The 20,475-nt window shown below is 41.1% G+C and overlaps 1 protein-coding gene across 1 annotated transcript in view; it reads left to right on the top strand.

Annotated features, from left to right (window-relative positions):
- haus8 (HAUS augmin like complex subunit 8) overlaps window positions 1-19,869 on the top strand; it is a 73,187-nt gene extending 53,318 nt beyond the window's left edge. Inside the window, exons 13-15 of the mRNA XM_073068377.1 lie at window positions 2,503-2,644; window positions 11,977-12,118; window positions 19,645-19,869. Of these exons, the coding sequence (XP_072924478.1) occupies window positions 2,503-2,644; window positions 11,977-12,118; window positions 19,645-19,765 (405 nt within the window). The 3' untranslated portion in view covers window positions 19,766-19,869. The remainder of the gene's footprint in view (window positions 1-2,502; window positions 2,645-11,976; window positions 12,119-19,644) is intronic.
- The last annotated feature ends 606 nt before the right edge of the window (window positions 19,870-20,475 follow it).

Below are 20,475 nucleotides of genomic sequence, written 5' to 3'. Positions count from 1 at the left end.
TATCTAGCAGTTGGATGCTTTACTACTCATTTATGCGGAAATAGCTGAGACAACATGGCAGGATATAATTCTGAAATGGGTGTGCAGACTCAGTTTGGACTTTTTCAGAATGTGCATATGCAATCATTTTACAGTAAACCATTTGAATTTTGCATTGATCAAGATTTTCTGCGGTGGAGACATAGAACAATCATTCACAATGTCTTCAAGACTGGATTTTAGATGAATTATGCTACTTTCAGAAATTTTGCACGCTGGCCAATTATGAGAATTCTGGACAATTTGGTTTCAATATTTAGTTTGTCGAAAACAAAAAATGAAAATGCTGATGACACCACCACTGACGTGAAGGTGCCTGATGCAACAATTTTGTGTTGATTTTTCTCAAGTTGACAAGAATTTTATGGTTTTTAGTGATTTTTCATTTCAGCCAGATTGAGGTTAAGCATGTGAGATCACACTGCAGCAGAGCATGCAGCTGAGGAGCCAAGATTGACTTTTGCCACAGTGTGGCTGAAAAGTTAGTTTATGAAAACTTTGACATACAAGTGTTATATGTTCCATTTTCCCCCATACCATCTAGCTTCTAATGATGAGGCCAAGAAGGTTGTTTGTTTTCTTGCGGTAACCTTGAAGATGTGTGAGTTTCCCATGAATCATTTGTTAAATTTACTAAATTATTGTGCCATGTTCTGCCACAAGTTTCACCTGGTAATTTGTTGACGCTCTGAAGGTGCTGAAGTTTTATACAGCCTAGTCAGAGGGATTTGAATTTACAGCAGTTGAAATGAAGTCAAAATCTCAACTCGTAACCTTACTTTGGAAATAGACAAAGAGAAGCCATTCAGACAATGAATGGGAGAAAGTATGAAGGCTGAACAGGTGTGACATGCAGAAGTGAGATATTGGTGAGTGTACTTCTGCAATGATAGCCAATTTCTTATGAGCATTGCAGGTAAAGTGAAATGTATCCATCACTGTATTAATGAAAATACCAAAACATGGACAAGAAATATGAAGTTAATTTATTCCATGGCTAGTTTTCAGGGAAGCTGTTGTTGAAGAAGAGGCACAAGTCAACGGTGAGTTGAGTCAGGATGTCACATGTTCTTCAGATCAAGAAATAATTACAATCCCAGAGTTCCAAGCACTCAGTAAGATCTAAGTGTTTGAAAAAGCTAGTTAATAGGCTGAAGGTATAATTACTAAGTCTGATTGAAACACTTTATGGAAAAGCTGTCCAAATACAAGTTGTGCAGATAATGTCATGTATGTTGTTGTCATGTATATAATGCTGCTGGTCTGTAATAAAGTACTCGCCCTTGTTTTAAAATTTTCTGCGGTCTCCTGGAGATTATTATGATTAGAATTTACCAGCGTGCAAGACCTTTTCAGACCATCTCCACATCTTCAATGCAACACTGTAAACAGGATGTCAAATCTTATTTATGACACACTTGTCACCTGGCAAAGGATTTGTTCTGCAATGTAATTGAAAAGGAACTTGTAAAGATAAATCATATTACCATTTCAGTGTACTTCACAAATTTCTGTTTTTGTTCCTTTTGTCAATTTTAAATTTCTAATGATTTTGCATCCATGCCAACATAGTAAAACATTCAATTTGTGATTCTGTCAGTAATGATAAACAGAATTCCTGAACCATAGATCATAAGTGTGTAAATATTTATCATAAGGGAGTTCCATTTTAATTGGATTTGTGAACAGTCATTGTGTGCTACATGTGAACATAGACCATAGTACAGTACAGGCCCGTCAGCCCACGATGTTGTGCCAACTTTTAAAATGCAATATCTGGGTTCCTTTGCTGTAGGGAAACCCAATAAGCATTTACATTTAATGATTACCTATTTATTAAACATCAATGTTCTATGCTGGCTGGAACTGCACTGATTACTTCATTGTCAGCTCTTACTTGTTTCCACCTATCATCCTCCTACTTCTAATGAATAGTCCCACTCTCTCCTCCATCTGCATCTCTGCTTTCCTCACATGGATTCACCATTGCTTGCTAGCTATTGTTTCACCCCTTCCCTCCGCTTTTTTAAAACACTGGTTATCTACTTCATAGCTTTCAATCCAGATGAAGGGGCTCGACTTGAACCATTGACTTTCTGTAGATGCTGCCTAATCTGCTGAGTTCCTCCAGTGTGTTGTCTGTTTTAACAGAATTGACATTTATTGGTCCCATTGAAACAAGGGTCCTGTCTTGACTGTATCTGTGAGCTGAGATTGAAGATCATGACTTTGGCACTACTGTCCATAGTCAAAATGAATTCTTAATAAAAAGCTGTGGCACCTGTATTTGTTCAGCTGTGCTGAATATCCATTTTTTTTGAGGAAGGTGAATTATAGAGAACAATTGTACTAATTTTAATTTTTAATATTTTTTATTTCATAACCGGTACGCATTTTCACTTACTGTATTTGATCTTATTGTAGTCAATGTTTTTGTAATGACTGAATTCATTTTACTTGCAGATGGAACTTTTAAAACAAGTGGTGCCATGTCTCAAACAATTCAAAGTTCAGTACAAATCTTTGGGTCAAGCTCTTGATGCTACAAGGCATAGCCTTCCAGTGCAGAACATATATATTTCAGAAGACCCAAGAGAGGACTTGGGTAAGTTAACATAATTGGCCACATTCAGCTGGATGATGTGGAATATTCAATAGTTTTATATTTTGATTTTCTGACGGCCAAGCTGATCAGAACAAAGAGCATTAATACAGTGCAAAACTGAAAATGTCGGTATCATTTCCAGCTTGTGCTAAAAGGGCTGACCTTTGGTTGGCAGTTCAAGTTTATCATTCAAACCATACACATGTTATTTAGCTAAGTGAAGCATCGTGCCTCTGGGGCCAAGGTGCAAAACAGTGCATACAGTTAGATGGCACATGTAATTATGATATATATAGTCACAAATTAATATTTAGTGCGTCCCTGAGTGCCATGGCCTGTAGATTGATGGTGCATGGGATGTTGACTTAGAGCCACGTTTCTGCAGGAACAAGTATGCAGCAGTTTCCCATCTCGTGCTGGTTCAGCTGCAGACAAAGACAATCCAGCTTGTCTTCCAGGAAGTGAACACTGGAGAGCGGTGCTGACGGGAGAGCTGGCCTTCAGGGCCAGCCTCCAACACAGCACAGATTCCAGAGCGCCACTGCACCTGTCCTCTCCCAAACGGCCTCCTTTTGGTGGCTGCGACAGGCGATGCTGTCGCATGAGAGCCTGGTCCATGCAACGACTTGAGGCAGACTTGAGTTCCTCTGTCATCAGTTACACTGATGAAATAATGAAACAGATTTATAGTATGTTTTTATTATCAATGTCGAACAGGGTCTTGTGGTCACAAGAAAAACATTTAAGACAAATATTTGCATTATTTGTTAGTGTAGTGAGGCCGCTGTGACTGAGCGTGCTGCCATCTTACAGGAAGTATAACAAGTTGATTGTAGAACATTTGCATCTTGCTCTCACTTTCCTCAAACTCTTAAGCTAATCACTGTTTGATAATCTTTAATGGAAAATGGGTACACACAGAAAGGAATTGAGATTTAGAAGTGATATCTTCTGTAGTAAAATCTTACTGGCCATTGGGTCTCAACATTTGTCTTTATACTAAAGTACCTGTGAATACCGATGATCAATGATGAATCAGGAAGTTGTTTAAATGGAAAACATGTAAATTCCCTGTTCTGAAATGAACTTTAATTTGGATTTTTCAAAGCCTATCTCCTGTAAATTAATAAAAAATAATCATGGCTCTGTTCTGCTTGGCTGATATGACCTTTGCTGCAGTCACATCATTGCATTTCACAGAAAGGAAAACAAAGTCAGGCATGAGCATAAAATGTTAGAGACATAGACTGGCTTCATAATGTGGATGTCCTTGCATTTTTCAGCATAATATTTCATTTGGCTTTTCTTTGGTAATTCACTTAGCTTCATTGTGTCCCCGTGAAGTCTCTCCATCTCATTCTCACAACTCTCACTTTGGCTCTCTTTGTTGTCATAGCACATTTGGATTTTGTACTTGATTATTTTTATTCAAATCTTCAATGCACATTTGGAACAGGTGGGTCCCCAGCACATCAATTTGGCATCCTAGTCGTCATAAAATCCCCAAATGATCTATTTATTATTCCAACACACAAAAAATGCTGGTGGAACGCAGCAGGCCAGGCAGCATCTATAGGAAGAAGTACAGTCGACATTTCGGGCCGAGACCCTTCGTCAGGACTAACTGAAAGAAGAGATAGTAAGAGATTTGAAAGGGGGAGGGGGAGATCCGAAATGATAGGAGACAGGAGGGGGAGGGATGAGGCTAAGAGCTGGAAAGTTGATTGGCAAAAGGGATACAGAGCTGGAGAAGGGAAAGGATCATGGGATGGGAGGCCTAGTGAGAAAGAAAGTGGGAGGGGAGCACCAGAGGGAGATGGAGAGCAGGCAAGGAGTGATTGTGAGAGGGAAAGAGAGAAAAAAGAGAGAGGGGGGGAAAAGGAGGTGGGGAAATAAATAAATAAGGGATGGGGTAAGAAAGGGAGGAGGAGCATTAATGGAAGTTAGAGAAATCAATGCTCATGCCATCAGGTTGGAGGCTGCCCAGACCCCACTAGGAGCACTAGGCCATTGTCTCCAAACCATCAGCAACCTCATCAGCTCTGGGGATCTCTCATCCACTGCAATCAACCTTATAGCTCCCACACCCCGCACTTCCCGTTTCTACCTCCTACCCAAGATCCACAAACCTGCCTGTCCAGGTAGACCCATTGTCTCAGCTTGCAACTGCCCCACCAAATTCATTTCTGCATACTTTGACACTGATTTATCCCCCCTTGTTCAATCCCTTCCCACCTATGTTCGTGACACTTCTCGCTCTGAATTTTTTCAATGATTTTAAGTTCTCTGGCTCCCACTGCCTTATTTTCACCATGGATATCCAGTCCGTATATACCTCCATCCCTTACCAGAAAGGTCTCAAAGCTTTCTGCTTCTTTTTGGATTCCAGACCTAACCAGTTCCCTTCTGCAACCACTCTCCTCTGTCTAGCGGAATTAGTCCTTACTCTTAATAATTTCTCCTTTGGCTCCTCCCACTTCCTCCAAACTAAAGGTGTAGCTATATGGGTCCCAGCTATGCTTGCCTTTTTTGTTGGCTTTGTGGGACAGTCCATGTTCCAAGCTGATACTGGTATCCATCCCCCACTTTTCCTTCGCTACATCGACGACTGCATTGGCGCTGCTTCCTGCATGCATGCTGAGCTTGTTGACTTCATTAACTTTGCCTCCAACTTTCACCCTGCCCTCAAATTTACCTCGTCCATTTCTGACATCTCCCTCCTTTTCTTGATCTTTCTGTCTCTATCTCTAGAGACAGCTTATCTACTGATGTCTACTTATAAGCCTACTCTTACAGCTACCTGGACTATTCCTTTTCCCACCCTATCTCTTGCAAAAATGCCATCCCCTTCTCGCAATTCTTCCATCTCTGCTGCATCTGCTCTCAGGATGAGGTTTTTCATTCCAGGACAAAGGAGATGGCTTCGTTTTTTAAAGAAGGGGGCTTACCTTCCTCCACCATCAACTCTGCTCTCAAACGCATCTCTCCCATTTCACGCACATCTGCTCTCACCCCATCCTCCCACCACCCCACTCGGGATAGGGTTCCCCTTGTCCTCACCTACCACCCCACCAGCCTCCGGGTCCAACATATAATTCTCTGTAACTTCCGCCACCTGCAACGGGATCCCACCACCAAGCACATCTTTCCCTCTCCCACCTTTCTGCTTTCCGCAGGGATCACTCTCTACGCAACTCCCTTGTCCATTCGTTTCCCCCCCCCACCCCCCCCCCCCCCATCCCGTCCCACCAATCTCCCTCCCGGCATTTATCCTTGTAAGCAGAACAAGTGCTACACCTGCCCTTACACTTCCTCCCTCACCATCATTCAAGGCCCCAGACAGTCCTTCCAGGTGAGGCGACACTTCACCTGTGAATCAGCTGGTGTGGTGTACTGCGTCCGGTGCTCCCGGTGTGGCCTTCTATAGATTGGTGAGACCAGATGCAGACTAGGAGACCGTTTCGCTGAACACCTACGCTCTGTCTGCCAGAGAAAGCAGGATCTCCCAGTGGCCACACATTTTAATTCCACGTCCCATTCCCATTCTGATATGTCTATCCATGGCCTCCTCTACTGTCAAGATGAAGCCACACTCAGTTTGGAGGAACAACACCTTGTATTCTGTCTGGGTAGCCTCCAACCTGATGGCATGAACATTGATTTCTCTGAATTCTGTTAATGTCCCTCCTCCCCTTCTTACTCCATCCCTTATTTATTTATTATTCCCCCTTTTTTTTCTCTCTTTGTCCCTCTCACAATCACTCCTTGCCTGCTCCCCATCTTTCTCTGGTGCTGCCCTCCCCCTTTCTTTCTCCCTAGGCCTCCCGTCCCATAATCCTCCCCCTTCTTCAGCTCTGTATCCCTTTTGCCAATCAACTTTCCAGCTCTTGGCTTCATTCCTCCCCCTCCGGTCTTCTCCTATCATTTCAGAATCCCCCTCCCCCTCCCACTTTCAAATCTCTTACCATCTCTTCTTTCAGTTAGTCCTGACGAAGGGTCTCAGCCCGAAACATTGACTGTACTTCTTCCTATAGATGCTGCCTGGTCTGCTGTGTTCCACCGGCATTTTGTGTGTGTTGCTTGAATTACCAGCATCTGCAGATTTTCTCGTGTTTGCGTATTTATTACTCCCCCTTTTTTTAAAAAAAAACACAAACCCGAATTTCAAAAAGATCAATGGCTTGACTGTAGAAAACTGTCAGTTGAGCTCTCATGATTACCCATGAAATATAAAAGGGGGGGATTTGAGTGTAAATTATGATTGTGCCAATGTCAAAAGTTGGTTCTTGATTCACTTGTGAGTTGTAACCCATGGCGTGAGATTTGCTGGTCTGGACTCCAAGATCTAAGTAATTTGTCTGAGTTACCTAGCTTCTGACATTAATGGGGCTATATATCCTAGCAAAAGAATGCATCATTAGGAAAAAGTAAGAGAATATTTTATGGAAATGGAAAATAAGATCCCTTGACATACAAAAAAGTTGGACGTACTCAGCAGGTCGGGCAGCATCCCTTGAAAGAAGCAGTCACTGTTTCGGTTCGAGACCCTTCGTCAGGACTAAAGAAGGAGGGGGCAGGGGGCCTATAAAGAAGGTGGGGCGAGGGTGGAAAACCAATCAGAGGAAAGATCAAGGGGTGGGGGAGGGGAAGCGGGGGGAATAGGCAGGAGAGGTGAAGAAGGAATCTAAGGGGAAAGCACTATGGGTAGTAGAAGAAGGCAGAGTCATGAGAGGTGATAGGCAGCTAGAAGAGGAGAGAGTAGAGGTGGGATGGGGAAGGGAGAGTCTGGGTAGTCTGCAGCCCCTTGTTATGAACATAGAATTCTCCAACTTCTGGTAATTCCCTCTCTCTCTCTTCCCCATCCCACCTCTACTCTGTCTCCTTTTCTAGCTGCCTATCACCTCTCATGACTCTGCCTTCTTCTACTACCCATAGTGCTTTCCCCTTAGATTCCTTCTTCACCTCTCCTGCCTATCCCCTCCCTGCTTCCCCTCCCCCACCCCTTGATCTTTCCTCTGATTGGTTTTCCGCCCTCTCCCCACCTTCTTTATAGGGCCCCTGCCCCCTTCTTCTTTAGTCCTGACGAAGGGTCTCGACCCAAAACGTTGACTGCTTCTTTCAACGGATGCTGCCCGACCTGCTGAGTTCGTCCAGCTTTTTTGTATGTCTTGATTTGACCACAGCATCTGCAGTGTACTTTGTGTTTAAGATCCCTTGATATCTTCATATAAATACATTATCTGGAAAATGTCATGCACTATGATTATTATTTGGAATATGGGAATCATTGTCAAGGCAAACATTTATTGCCCTTCCTTAATAGCCATTGAGATGAGCTATCACCCTGAACTAGTTGAAGCAGTTTTAGTGAAGCTTCTTTGACAATACTTTGGGATAGACAATTCAAGGGTTTAGACACAATATTGAAAGATGAACAATAGGTTTCCAAATCAGAATGATGTACAGCATGAAGGCAGACCTGTAAGTGTAGTGCTATTGCTTTTTGCTGTCTTGGTGGTGGAGATCATATATTTATGAGGTTCAGTTGGGCTTGCCTGGGTGAATGATTGCAGTAGATATTGTCAGTGGTGCCTGACTGTGTTGGTGGTATAGAAAAGTTAGAGGTACCATTCAGTTTGGCTTCTGTTTTCTTGTTAGTACTGAGCTGCTTGACTTGTTGGAGTTCTGGTCATCCATGTAAGTGGAGAGTATCTCTTTACATTCCGGATTTATACCTTGTAGGAGTGGTAACTAGGGTTAAGTCACTGAATGCAGGTGAGCCAGCCTCTGACCTGCTCTTCTAGCCATTGTATTTGTGACTGGTCCATTTTCTGGTCATTTGGTAATACCCTGTGATGCTGATACCAAGGTACCTGGCAAGGGTAATGCCATTGAATTCAAGGGTAGGTGGTTAATCTCCCTTGTTGAAAGTTATTATTGCCTGACAGTTTAGTGGAGTCCATGTTACTTCCCACTTATCAGCCCATTCCAGAGTATGTTGAGCTCTTGGTACTTGTAGGCATCAACTATTTTGTATATTGCGTTAGGTTATAACGGAGATTGAGCATTGTGCATAATCAAGGAACATGCCTTTTTTCTGACATTAAGATGAAAGAAGGGTCTTTGAAGGAGCAGCTGAAAATGCATTGGCCTAGCACACTGCCTTGAGGAACTTATGCAGTGGTTATACTTTGGTTGAATGATTCACCTTCACCAACCATATCTTTCGTGCAAAAAATACCTTCAATCAATTTTGTGGATGACATTGACTTCATTTATTACCAGGGCTCTTTGATACCACACGTTGTTAAATGATATCAAAGGCAATCATGCTTCTGTTACCGCTAGAATTTAAGTCTAGCACAAGGCAGTGATGAGATGTGGAGTAAACTGGTCTTGGAAAATCACAAACCTGGGTATTAGTGAGCAAGTTATTGGTCAATGAATAATGGTTGATGGCAGTGTTGCTATCACCTTCCATCACATTATGGTTGATTGAAAGTAGACTTGCTGTGTATCATGATGGAATTGTCATGATTTTTTTTCAAATAGAACATGTCTGAGCAGTTTTCAACATTGTTTTAGTCGATGATGTTGTAATTGTACTGGCATAACTTGGCTAGTTCTAGAGCAATAATGAGGGATCTTGTTTTGTCTCAATGCTTTTGCTGTATTTGGTACTCTTGAGTGCATCATGACACTAGAAAGAGTTAATATTAAACCTTTGCAATTTATATCATTGTATGTTGATAGCATTAACTTATCTGCATTTTATTCTTGGCTTCCTTAAACTCTATTGTACCCATGTCTCTCAATATTTGTTGTGTATTGTATTCATCATGGCGATCCAATATATAATAGATAGATAATAGTCACATACTTACTAGAATTTGCAAAAGCTACCTGACTACTGTGCTATGGTAGTACTTTGTATCTTCCCCTTTGGTACTATTTGCTTAATTCTGGAATTCTGTTCAATATCTTTCATTTGCCATTTGTGAATGCCAAGAAATTATTCAACTGATGGCATTACACCCTAAATGAGTATATTATACATGTCCTAGAGACTGTGATTTTTTTCCCTCTCTCCTCTTCCAGCATGGCGAGTTAGACAGTGATCCGAGCAGCTGGGCAATGATCTAGGGAAGGATGCTGCCCAGTGAATCGCTGTATGGGTATTTTATTTAATCACCTCATTGAAAGAGTCTTGTAACTTGCAAATTTTCCATTAAATGTAGTTCCATACTTCTGCCATTTCAACAAATTAATGTAGTTGTCATGAATGGATTTGGCTTGGGGAAACACTGATAATCTCACACCGGTCAAAATTTATTTTGCAAAGCAATATTCCATTCTTGCAAGATCTTCTTTGGTATCTTTTATTGTCCAACTGTTTTAACTATTGACCTTGGGCATTTCATCATAACCAGGTTTATTAAGTGTTTATTTCATTTTATAGGGTGTTTATTATACTTCAGTGCCAAACTGAAACTCTTGAGCTAGTTATGAGCCCTTGATAGTGATGCTGAAGGACAAGCACATCAAGGCTCACTTTCTAAGGCTTTCTCTTCATTATGGTTGATGACTTGTGTTTTGGGAAATCTACACTTCCTTTCATCCTCCTTTAGGTGCTGGCTTCTGTAGCGATATAGCATGCATTAATAGCTGATTTACAGTGTCAACCATGTGTTGTAGCAAAACACTTAATACTGCTCTGGAGTTATACATTGCTAAGATTGCTAATTAAGTGCTCAGTGGGGATTGCTTTGAGCTGTGGGCTGGTTTCCAGTATTGCCTGGATCACAACTGCCCAAACTCTTATGTAGGATCTTTGCATTTAGAGGCCTTTTTTGTGTAACCTTATTATGATTTAAATACAGGCAGTCCCCGGGTTACGTACGAGTTCCGTTCCTGAGTCCGTCTTTAAGTCGGATTTGTACGTAAGTCGGAACAAGTACATCCGGTATTATTTAGCGTCAGTTAGTCAAATGTTTGTCTTAGTATATAGTATATATTTTACCTTTCTATGCATATAAAACACTTAAGAAATGTATGTATTCCGATAATTAAACCACTGCGGTGCTTAGTAATAATTGTAGCTTTCATTGGGGCAGGGCTTTTCACATGCTCCATTATTCTCACTTTATCTGTTATCCTTTAAAATTGTTTCGATCATTGACCGACTGTAGCCTAACGCTTTTCTAATGACCGATGGCGTTTCACCTCTTTCCAAACGCTTTATTATTTCCACTTTATATTCAATTGCGATGGCTTCCCATCAATGGAACAGAAACACTGCGGGCGTCGGGTCCTGACCTCCACCGGCTGCTGAGGTCCGCTGGGTCTTAAGGACCACCTCACACTGTCAGTGGAACAGAAACACTGCTGGCATCGGGTTCCGACCTCCACTGGCTCCCGAGGTCCGCTGGGTCTTAAGGACCACCGCACACCATCAACGGAACAGAAACACTGCTGGCATCGGGTTCCGACCTCCACCGGCTCCCGAGGTCCGCTGGGTCTTAAGGACCACCTCACACCATCAGTGGAACAGAAACACTGCGGGCGTTGGGTCCCGACCTCCGCTGGGTCCTAATGACCACCGCACTGAGACAGGCTGAATGGGACAAGTGGGGGCTGTGCTGGGTTTGGGTATTTGATCATCCACAATGTTCCGTGTGGGAGTTTAAACTGGAGGTGGCTGTGTTTTTTTTTTTACGAGGTTGAGTTGCGAGCTCAATATCAACCCGGTACGGATGGTATGGGAGTCACTGGATTGACATCAACCTGGCACGGTTGCAGTCTGTCACTGGAACCGTTCTCCAGCCTGGCGCTGATCTCACTGCGCCACCAGCCGATCAGAACGGGGGGGGCGGGCGGGGTCAGGATGAATCTTACTAAGAAAATTTTAAGCCAAATACAAAGTTACACGCTCAACACAGTGTCAATGGCGACGACTTAAAATGGCGGACGGCATTCTCCTTCCTCGGTTCGTAAGTACGAGTTGTCCGTAAGTTGGACATTCGTAACTCGGGGACTGCCTGTACAAGAAATGTGTATTTCAAACCATACTGTAAAACTATAGCATATGCAATTCTGGTATTTTAATATGGAATTGATTTGAGGCTGTCTGGGCAGGCTGAATCAGTTGCTTATGGGAATGGCTGTGCTGTGCATTGTACTTTTTGTTTATATGTGTGTAGTTTGCACAGGCTGGCCAAGTGTGGCTTGCATTCATCTAATTTCCCTTTAGAAGAAAAAAAACTGATATTTTCCAATTGTCCTATGGTAGTTGTATTATTGTAGAGATTTGTAATGTTGTTCTCCTTTTGTAGCAAAGTTGAAAATTGACCTGGAAACAACACAACAGCTTCTAAATGGACTTAGACTTGGAGTGGACAAAGGAAATTCCAATGCTTTGGCTGTATTTAAGGAGCTCGGGGTGACTGTTGAAAATACAGTTAAAGAGATGAGAAGGTACTGGTTTCTGAAATTTGTTTTGAGTTATTCTGTATCATTGACTGATCTATTTTGCTGTAATCTTAACTCAATTTGCTAATTGTAAAGCTGTTAAATTTAACTGATGAATATCAAAACTTTAAAATTATAGTTGTTTCCTTTTCTCTTTCAAATTACTCTGCCTCTTCAGTGTTTCATCTAGTTTTATCTGTAACAAGACAACAGAGGGAATGTACCTACTGATCTAATTAATTGGAAAAGTTCAGCTTTGGATAATATTGCTAATGGATTAGCACAGTCCAGTTAAGTCAGCCAAGTTTCAGTTATGGTAATACATAAAATGGGGTAACTTTAATTGTAACACTTTTGCCCACATTTGTTTTTGAGGAGTGATAGGAGTGAATTGCAAAATGGTTACTCCAACAGGCATCTGACACTTCGCCTCATGGTCAACATGCTTTTGTGTTTTCTGTTTAAATTATTTGCCACATTTAAGATGTTCACAGTTAAAGACTAAGGTGGCAATATACAATAGGAAAGTTAAGTACAGCACACAAAATGATGGAGAAACTCGGCAATTCAGGCAGCATTTTGGAAATGAATAAGTAGTCAACATTTCGGGCTGAGACCATTCATTGGGACTGGCAGAAATTTAAATGTTATTTTATGATGAGTGATTATACATGATGGTACTTTACTTAAGTGGACGGTAGAACAGAGGAGTTATATTTAGGAGAAAAGTTGGATTTCAGTCTCAAAACACCTTGTAAGTATAGAATAACATTAATGGGTTGAAACATCCAGGAAAATTGACATAATGAACATGACCACAGGGAAGTGAAGATTATTTATGGAGTTGTTAAAAACTCTAAATTATTGTCAGTGATTATTGTTAAATGACCTCCATACAGAAATTCTCCTTTCTGGCTGGCAGTCTAAGTAGATATTTCTCTTGATCACTATACTTCTTGTTTACAGAAAGCAAAGACCATTAAATTGAAACTCACTTTTCAATTTTGACAGGGAATGTTAAAGATTACAACCTTTTTTTTGTTTAAGTGGTTATATCAGAAGCTGAGTCAAAGCTATTTGTGCTACCTTTTTAAAGTAGTGAACTGGAGTGAAAGCAAAATCCTGAATGTGCTGGACTCATTAAGTAATGAACAGAAGGTCATGTTTCTCCACTACAGCACAGTTAACTTGAGTGATCTAGACCACAAAGGAACAATTAAACTGGAGTGCTCTGGTTCTATCTCCAATACCTACTTCTCCTTTAGCAATCAACACAACAAAATGCGGGAGGATCTCAGCAGGTCAAGTAGCATCTATGGAAAAGAGTACAGTCGACCCTTGGGTAGGACTGGTTGGGGAAAAAATCAGAATCAGTTTTATTATCATCAGCATGTGACGTGAAATTTGTTAACTTAGCAGTAGCAGTTCAATGCAATACATAATCTAGAAGAGAAAAAAAATAATAATTACAGTATGCGTATATTAAATAGATTAAAAAACGTGCAAAACACAGAAATACTCTATATTTAAAAAAGTGAGGTAGTATCCAAGGGTTCAATGTCCATTTAGGAGTCGGATGGCAGAGGGAAAGAAGCTGTTCCTGAATTGCTGAGTGTGTGCCTTCAGGCTTCTGTACCTCCTTCCTGATGGTAACAGTGAGAATAGGGCATGCCCCAGGTGCTAGAGGTCCTTAATAACGGACGCTGCCTTTCTGAGACAATGCTCCCTGAAGAAATCCTGGGTACTTTGTAGGCTAGTACCCAAGATGGAGCTGACTAGATTTACAACCCTCTGCAGCTGCTTTCAGTCCTGTGCAGCAGCCTCCCCCCCCCCCCCCCCCCCATACCAAACAGTGATGCAGCCTGTCAGAATACTCTCCATGGTACATCTGTAGAAGTTTTTGAGCGTATTTGTTGACATTCCAAATCTGTTCAAGCTCCTAATGAAGTGTAGCCACTGTCTTGCTTTCTTTATAACTACGTCGATATGTTGGGACCAGGTTAGATCCTCTGAGATCGTGACACCCAGGAACTTGAAGCTGCTCACTCTCTCCATTTCTGATCCCTCTGAGGATTGGTATGTGTTCCTTCCTCTTACCCTTCTGGAAGTTCACTATCAGTTCTTTTGTCTTACTGACACTGAGTGCCAGGTTGTTGCTATGGCACCACTCCACTAGTTGACATATCTCACTCCTGTACGCCCTCTCATCGCCACCTGAAGTAAAGAGCTGGGAAGTTGATTGATGAAAGAGATACAAGACTGGAGAAGGGGGGAGTCTGATAGGAGAGGACAGAAGGCCATGGAAGAAAGAAAAGGGAGGAGGACACCAGAGAGAGGAGATAAGGTGAGAGAGGGAATGGTGAAGTGGGTGGGGGGGACATTACTGGACGTTTGAGAAATCAATGTTCGTGCCATCAGGTTGGAGGCTACCCTAACGGCATACAAGGTGTTGTTCCTCCAACTCCGGGTGTGGCCTCATCGTGACAGTAGACGAGGCCATGAATTGACATATCAGAATGGGAAATGTAATTAAAAAGTGTGGCCACTGGGAGATCCTACTTTTTCTGACAGATGGAGTGTAGGTGCTCGGCGAAATGGTCTCCCAATCTACATTGGGTCTCACTGATACAAAGGAGGCCACACTGCAAGCACTGGGTGCAGTATATGATCCCAACAGACTCACATGTGAAGTGTTGCCTCACCAGGAAGGACTGTTTTGAGCCCTGAATGATAGTGAGGGAGGAGGTATTGGGGCAGGTTTGGCACTTGTTCTGCTTGCAAGGATGAGCGCCAGGAGTGAGATCAGTGGGGAGGGATGAATGGATAAGGGAATTGCGTAGGGAGCGTGGCGGAAGTTTCATAGAATCATGTGCTCATGCGGAGGCTGGTGGGATGGTAAATGAGGATAAGGGGAACTCTAGCCTTGGTAGGGTGTTGGGAAGATGGGGTAAGAGCAGACGTGCGTGAAGTGGAAGGGATAAGCTTGAGGGCAGAGTTGATGGAGGAAGGGAAGCCCCTTTGAAATAGGAGTTCTTGAATGAAAATCCCCATCCTGAGAGCAGATGTGGCGGAGACTAAAGAATTGAGAGAAGGGGATGGCGTTTTAACAAGTAACAGGGTAGGAAGAGGTATAGTCCAGGTAGCTGTGAGAGTCTGTGGGTTTATAATAGACATCAGTGGATAAACTGTCTCTGGAGATAGAGACAGTGAGATTGAGAATTGGGAGGGAGGTGTCTGAAATGGACCAGGTAAATTTGAGGGCAGGGTGAAAGTTAGAGGCAAAGCTGATGATGTTGATGAGCTCTGTGTGGGTGCAGGAAGCAGCACCAATGTAGTTGTTGATGTGATGTAGGAAAAGTGGGGATAGACACCAGTGTGGGCTTGGAACATAGACTGTTCCATGTAGCTCTTTTAGCAATACCTTCCTGTACAACTACAAGAAATGTAGCATCTTTCCTTTGCCTGCTGCAGGGCGCCAAACACACATTCCAGTTGATGCAGAGATTTTCCCTGTACTATTTAACAATTTAGTATTTGGTGCTTATTGTGTGGCTTGGAAATCAAACCGAGATTGAGTGATTTATATTTTGGTTCAACTTCCTTCAGAAAACACCTTAATTCTCCATGCCATTCCCAGTTTGACCTTTGTTATCTCTCTTGCATTGCTCAGTTGAATCCCAATGTAAGCTTGAGGGAAAGAACCCCTTAATTTCGTAGCACCCATTCTGCCTTGTATCACATTTATATTGTTTTCTGCCCGTCTTGTAATTTTGGATTTCACATGGTCTTCTATTTACATCATTTGGCAGACATACCTTCTGCAATTCGCTTGCCTTTGCCACCCTCTTGGCTTGTACAATCACCACATGTATGGTGTAACTTAAAACTTTTTCCCTCAGCGTTTCCCATTTCTGATGCAAGGTAATCAAATGAAATGTTTAAGTGCTAGAAATAAACCTCTGGCAGCATCTATAGAGTGAAATGGAAAGTTGACGTTTCAGATGGAGCTTTTCATCAGGTCAGACTGAAGGTCTGCATTTCCTGCTACTGATGCTGCCTGATGTTGTTTTTCTCCAGCAGTTTGCTCTTTGTTTCCATAGGCATTGACTAGAATGCTATTTCCAACACTTTCTCTTTTTATTCTATGAACAGTTATACCTGTAATCACATTCAGTGCTGAGATCTGAAATTGTTCTGATATAAAAATGGAATATCTGTGAGTTTATTCTCAAATGCACACTAACTGCCCTAGAGATGCACTAACTTATGGAAGTAATTTTATTTATTGATAAATGTAAAGTAAGTTTTGACAAACTTGTGTCCAGAATAAGCCTGATTTAAGCCTGCAATATCTGCAGTCTTTCCAAATTAAGTTTGTTGAAAACTGCATCTGATCTAAAAACATTGAGTTTCTTTCACTGTGGTCAAAGAAGCAATTGATTATCAATCTAACTCTTGCAGTTTCATGACAGAGAGAGATAGCATGGCGATGCAATGAATGCATCCACACTGTGAATTAAATAATTTTCCTTTAGTAAGTAACTTTATAGATGGTGCTCACCCTAAGTGAAGGGAAAAAATAAAACTTGTTGTGGGAGTACTCAGTAATTAAGGCAGCACCTGGGGACGAAGATTAGAAACAGAAAGTACAACTACTTGATTGGTAAGGCAACAGGTGGATGGAGAAAACAGAAGTTGATATTTTGGGTCTGATTAAAGTTGTTTGACCTGAAATATTAACTCTTGTTTCTTTATCCACAGATGTAGCCTAGCTTGTCAAGCATTTTATGCAATTTCTCTTATTACAGAATTTCCAGTATCAAGTTTTTCAATTCCCCATTCCTCTGGGGAAAGGGTTAGAGCTAATATTTTACACTACAATTGAGAAGTTAAAAATCAACCATGTTTTAAGTTGCAGAGAAGTTGAAAAAATGAAATATCTGTGGGGTTCAGACCTAGAGACTGGTTAAAGTAATGGTGCTGGTTGAGGGAAGAAATGGGATATTTGTTTATAATCTGCCTGAAGATGAGTGGAGAAATGTAAACAGGAGATAGAAAAACAACACTGCTGGAGGTCTGATATGAAAGACTTCAGATAATAAAAGTTTGAAATAGAACAATGAACAGGAGGTTCAGTAACATGCCTGAAGATACTGCTTTCATTGGAACAGGTAATTCTGAATGAACTGCTGAAGGAATTCAGCAGCTCAGCGAGCATTTCCGGGAAGAAGTTGTCTGATGAAGGGTCTTGTCCCGCAACAAACATAGGCTCATTATTCCTCTCCATGGATGCTGCCAGACTTGCTGAGTTCCTCCAGCATTTTGTGAGTTTCTCTTGTTTTCCAGCATCTGCAGAATCTCTTGTGTTTACACAATTCTGATAAACTGGAACGGCAAATTTATATTAATCTATTGAATTCAGTAAGTTCAGATCTCTGCACAGTGGACTGATAGGAAAATTCCCAAGCTTGGGCTTCATTGGAGGAAAGCAAAGGTAGTTTAGAGTAGGACAAAGGATTTATGACAGGCAAATAAAAGCTTGGAATTGTATCACACCGCACTGTGATATTTTACAAAGCAGTTGGCTACTCTGTTTAGGCACCATGTGCGGTCCATTATATCTAGCTAAGTACCTGTAGTTTGTTCCATGGGTGGGAAGTAGCGTTTTGGTACATGGATGGGAAGACAGAGTGAAAAGACTGGTGTTGCTGTACCTGTGGCTGCATGGAAAAAGTTGATGGAGATGGGTGAGTGCACAAAAAGTTGCAGAGAAATAGTTCCTCAATGCTGAAAGAAGAGTGGAATTGTCTTGTAGTGTAATTTGCAGATGAGCATCTGTTGAAGATGAGGTAAAAGGTGAAGTCAGTGGGAATATTATGCTGAGAGCAAGAAAAGAGGTTATAGGCAAAAGTATGGGAAGTAGAGCAGATCTGGTTGAAAGCTCTTTCAGTTATGGTAGAGGAGATCGCACAACTAAGAAAAAGGGATGGCCACTCTGAAATAGTTCTGATGCAGGAGGAATTGAACGAATGGAATGGAATCGTAAGAGGATGCAGGTTCAAGGAGGTTTAATCAAGATAACTGCAAATCTAATGACATCGAGTGAATACTGATTTGCTTCTCAAAGAACTTGCTAGTTCTGATGAAAAATCATCAATCTTAATGTAGCTGTTTTTTCTTTATCTGTCAATTGCTGTTTGATCTTGATTTTTTTTCTCTTATTCTGATACATAGCTTCTGCTGTGATTTGCTTACAGTGAAATGAGAAATGGACAACCTTTTCTCAAATCTGTCACCTGGAAAAGTATGTGTGCCATGCGCAGGAGTGGGCTGTAGTGCTAGTTTGACATTCAGGCCTAGATTAGCTGCACTTCCTCCATTTAAGCACTGGGTAGACTGATGACATTATATTTGACTTCACAATCTCATTAGCTATGATCTCCCTCCTGGCTAATGATTTGTTTGTTTTTCTCAGATTTATTTATCAATGCCTTCTTTTGTCCCTGCTGAGCTGTGAAACAAACCATCATTGAAAAAAAATAGCAAATTGCTTGTCTGTATATAACATTGCCTGTCTGCTACACCCTCAGACATGGTAATTCCCTTCAAGCTTGTCTAGTCCAGCATTGTCTTGGCCAGCCTCCTATCCTCCATGATTCATAAACTACAGCTGTCTCAGAGCAGATTGCCTTTATTCTATACTGCTCACCAATATAGCACATTTAGAACTTTTATTCAGTATAACCGTTATTGCCCTCTCTGAAATATTTACGCAACCTACAAGTTTCTGAGACCTTCTAAGTCTGGACAACTATGCATCTCCATTCCCCTTGTCCCATCGCAAGAGGCCATGTCTTCAAGCATTTGAGCCCACTCTCTGGAATTTCTTCCTAACATTGTACACCACTATTTTTCACTCTTTACCTTGAACATTTTTGTTTTCGATACCTTTTGACCAAACTGCACATCAAATCTCTTAATAACTTACCCCTGTGGGATAGTGTGAGTTTTGCTCTGTGCCTAAATAACCTGTACTGTACATAATGTACAAGTGGCAATTGTCACTATTGTCATGCTCACAGCTGACTGGCTTGATGATGTTTGTTATCTTGAATTTCCACATAGAAACTAAATGCTTGGATAAATTGATGAAAAATGGTCAGTATTTGTGAAACAATATTGCTTGGATTGGTGTGTTCAGGAACAAATGGAGAGCTTCTGAGACTGAGAAACTACAATAGCAAATTCCCACAAAGTTCTCTCTGGTTGTATCCATATATGTATCTTGATGATAATGGATATAAATTCCAATGATATTAAAATGATGCTATTTTGTTTCTTTCTGTGTTAAGCTAGACTCTCATTTTGTTTTCCTTTGGGCAATGCACAGTTCTGCAGTAAACACTTCTGGGTTGTCATCTCAATTGTTTGCTTGGTGTGAAAATGTCAGTTTTTAGAAAAATGTATTTCTGATCCATTGACTAGGCTATCTCATTACATTTTGTGGAAAAAAATCTTCTTTTATTTTGCAGTTTTTTCCGGAATATTGAAGAAATGGCCTCTTTCATTAGTAGAGAGACTGCTCTGATTCACCAAGAACTAGACGAAGACGTTTTGGGGATGGATGTCTCGATGAAAGGAATTTTCAAATAGCCCATTCCTTTTTGTATTAATTTAATTGCACACATGCTGCATTCTAGATTATATTGTGCACAACATTTGCTTTGTAAATAACATGAATAAAATGTAGCTTTGCATATCATAGTTTGTATTTGTTATTGACGAAGAGTAGATGCTTCTCCATGGCGAGCAGGGCAAATCTCAGGTACAGGTAGTTGATGGGCAGCCTTTTTCTTTTGAAAAGGTGTTGCAGGCAGTTCCTTACTTTTGATTTTAGGGTAGCTGTCATGGGGTCAATCAAGTATGGGACAATGATTACATTTGTTAATTTGTAAAAAGCCATTCTGTTGATCTTTATTTTGTCATCTAATGAATATTTTGAAATTGTCACCAGTTAACTTAAACTAAACTTCAGGATGCCCACAGTTAGGAAATCATTAGGTAAATAATCTCCAAAGCTGCCTATATCTAGTAATTCCTTTTTAAAGAACTGGCAATTACCAGAAAGCCAACACTGAATGCAAATATCTTCCATTTTTAATTTAATGGGAACTCGCACTTCCGAGATATAGCATTTGACTGCAGTTGGTTCTATGAGCTGTTCTCTCTTAATATTTATACATTCAATCAGGTGAAAAGTTCATTGGTAATAAGCTCCAGTTTGAGATGGTTTTCAACTAAATATTTTAACAAGAGATTCTGTTTGGTAGGCTTGTTTTTTTTTGTATTTGGGTTTTGTGCAA

The sequence above is a fragment of the Hemitrygon akajei genome, chromosome 16, assembly GCF_048418815.1.
Source record: "Hemitrygon akajei chromosome 16, sHemAka1.3, whole genome shotgun sequence".
In the NCBI taxonomy this organism is placed as follows: domain Eukaryota; kingdom Metazoa; phylum Chordata; class Chondrichthyes; order Myliobatiformes; family Dasyatidae; genus Hemitrygon; species Hemitrygon akajei.
The sequence above is the reverse complement of the archived record's forward strand: the minus strand, read 5'-3'. Positions and strand labels throughout refer to the sequence as shown.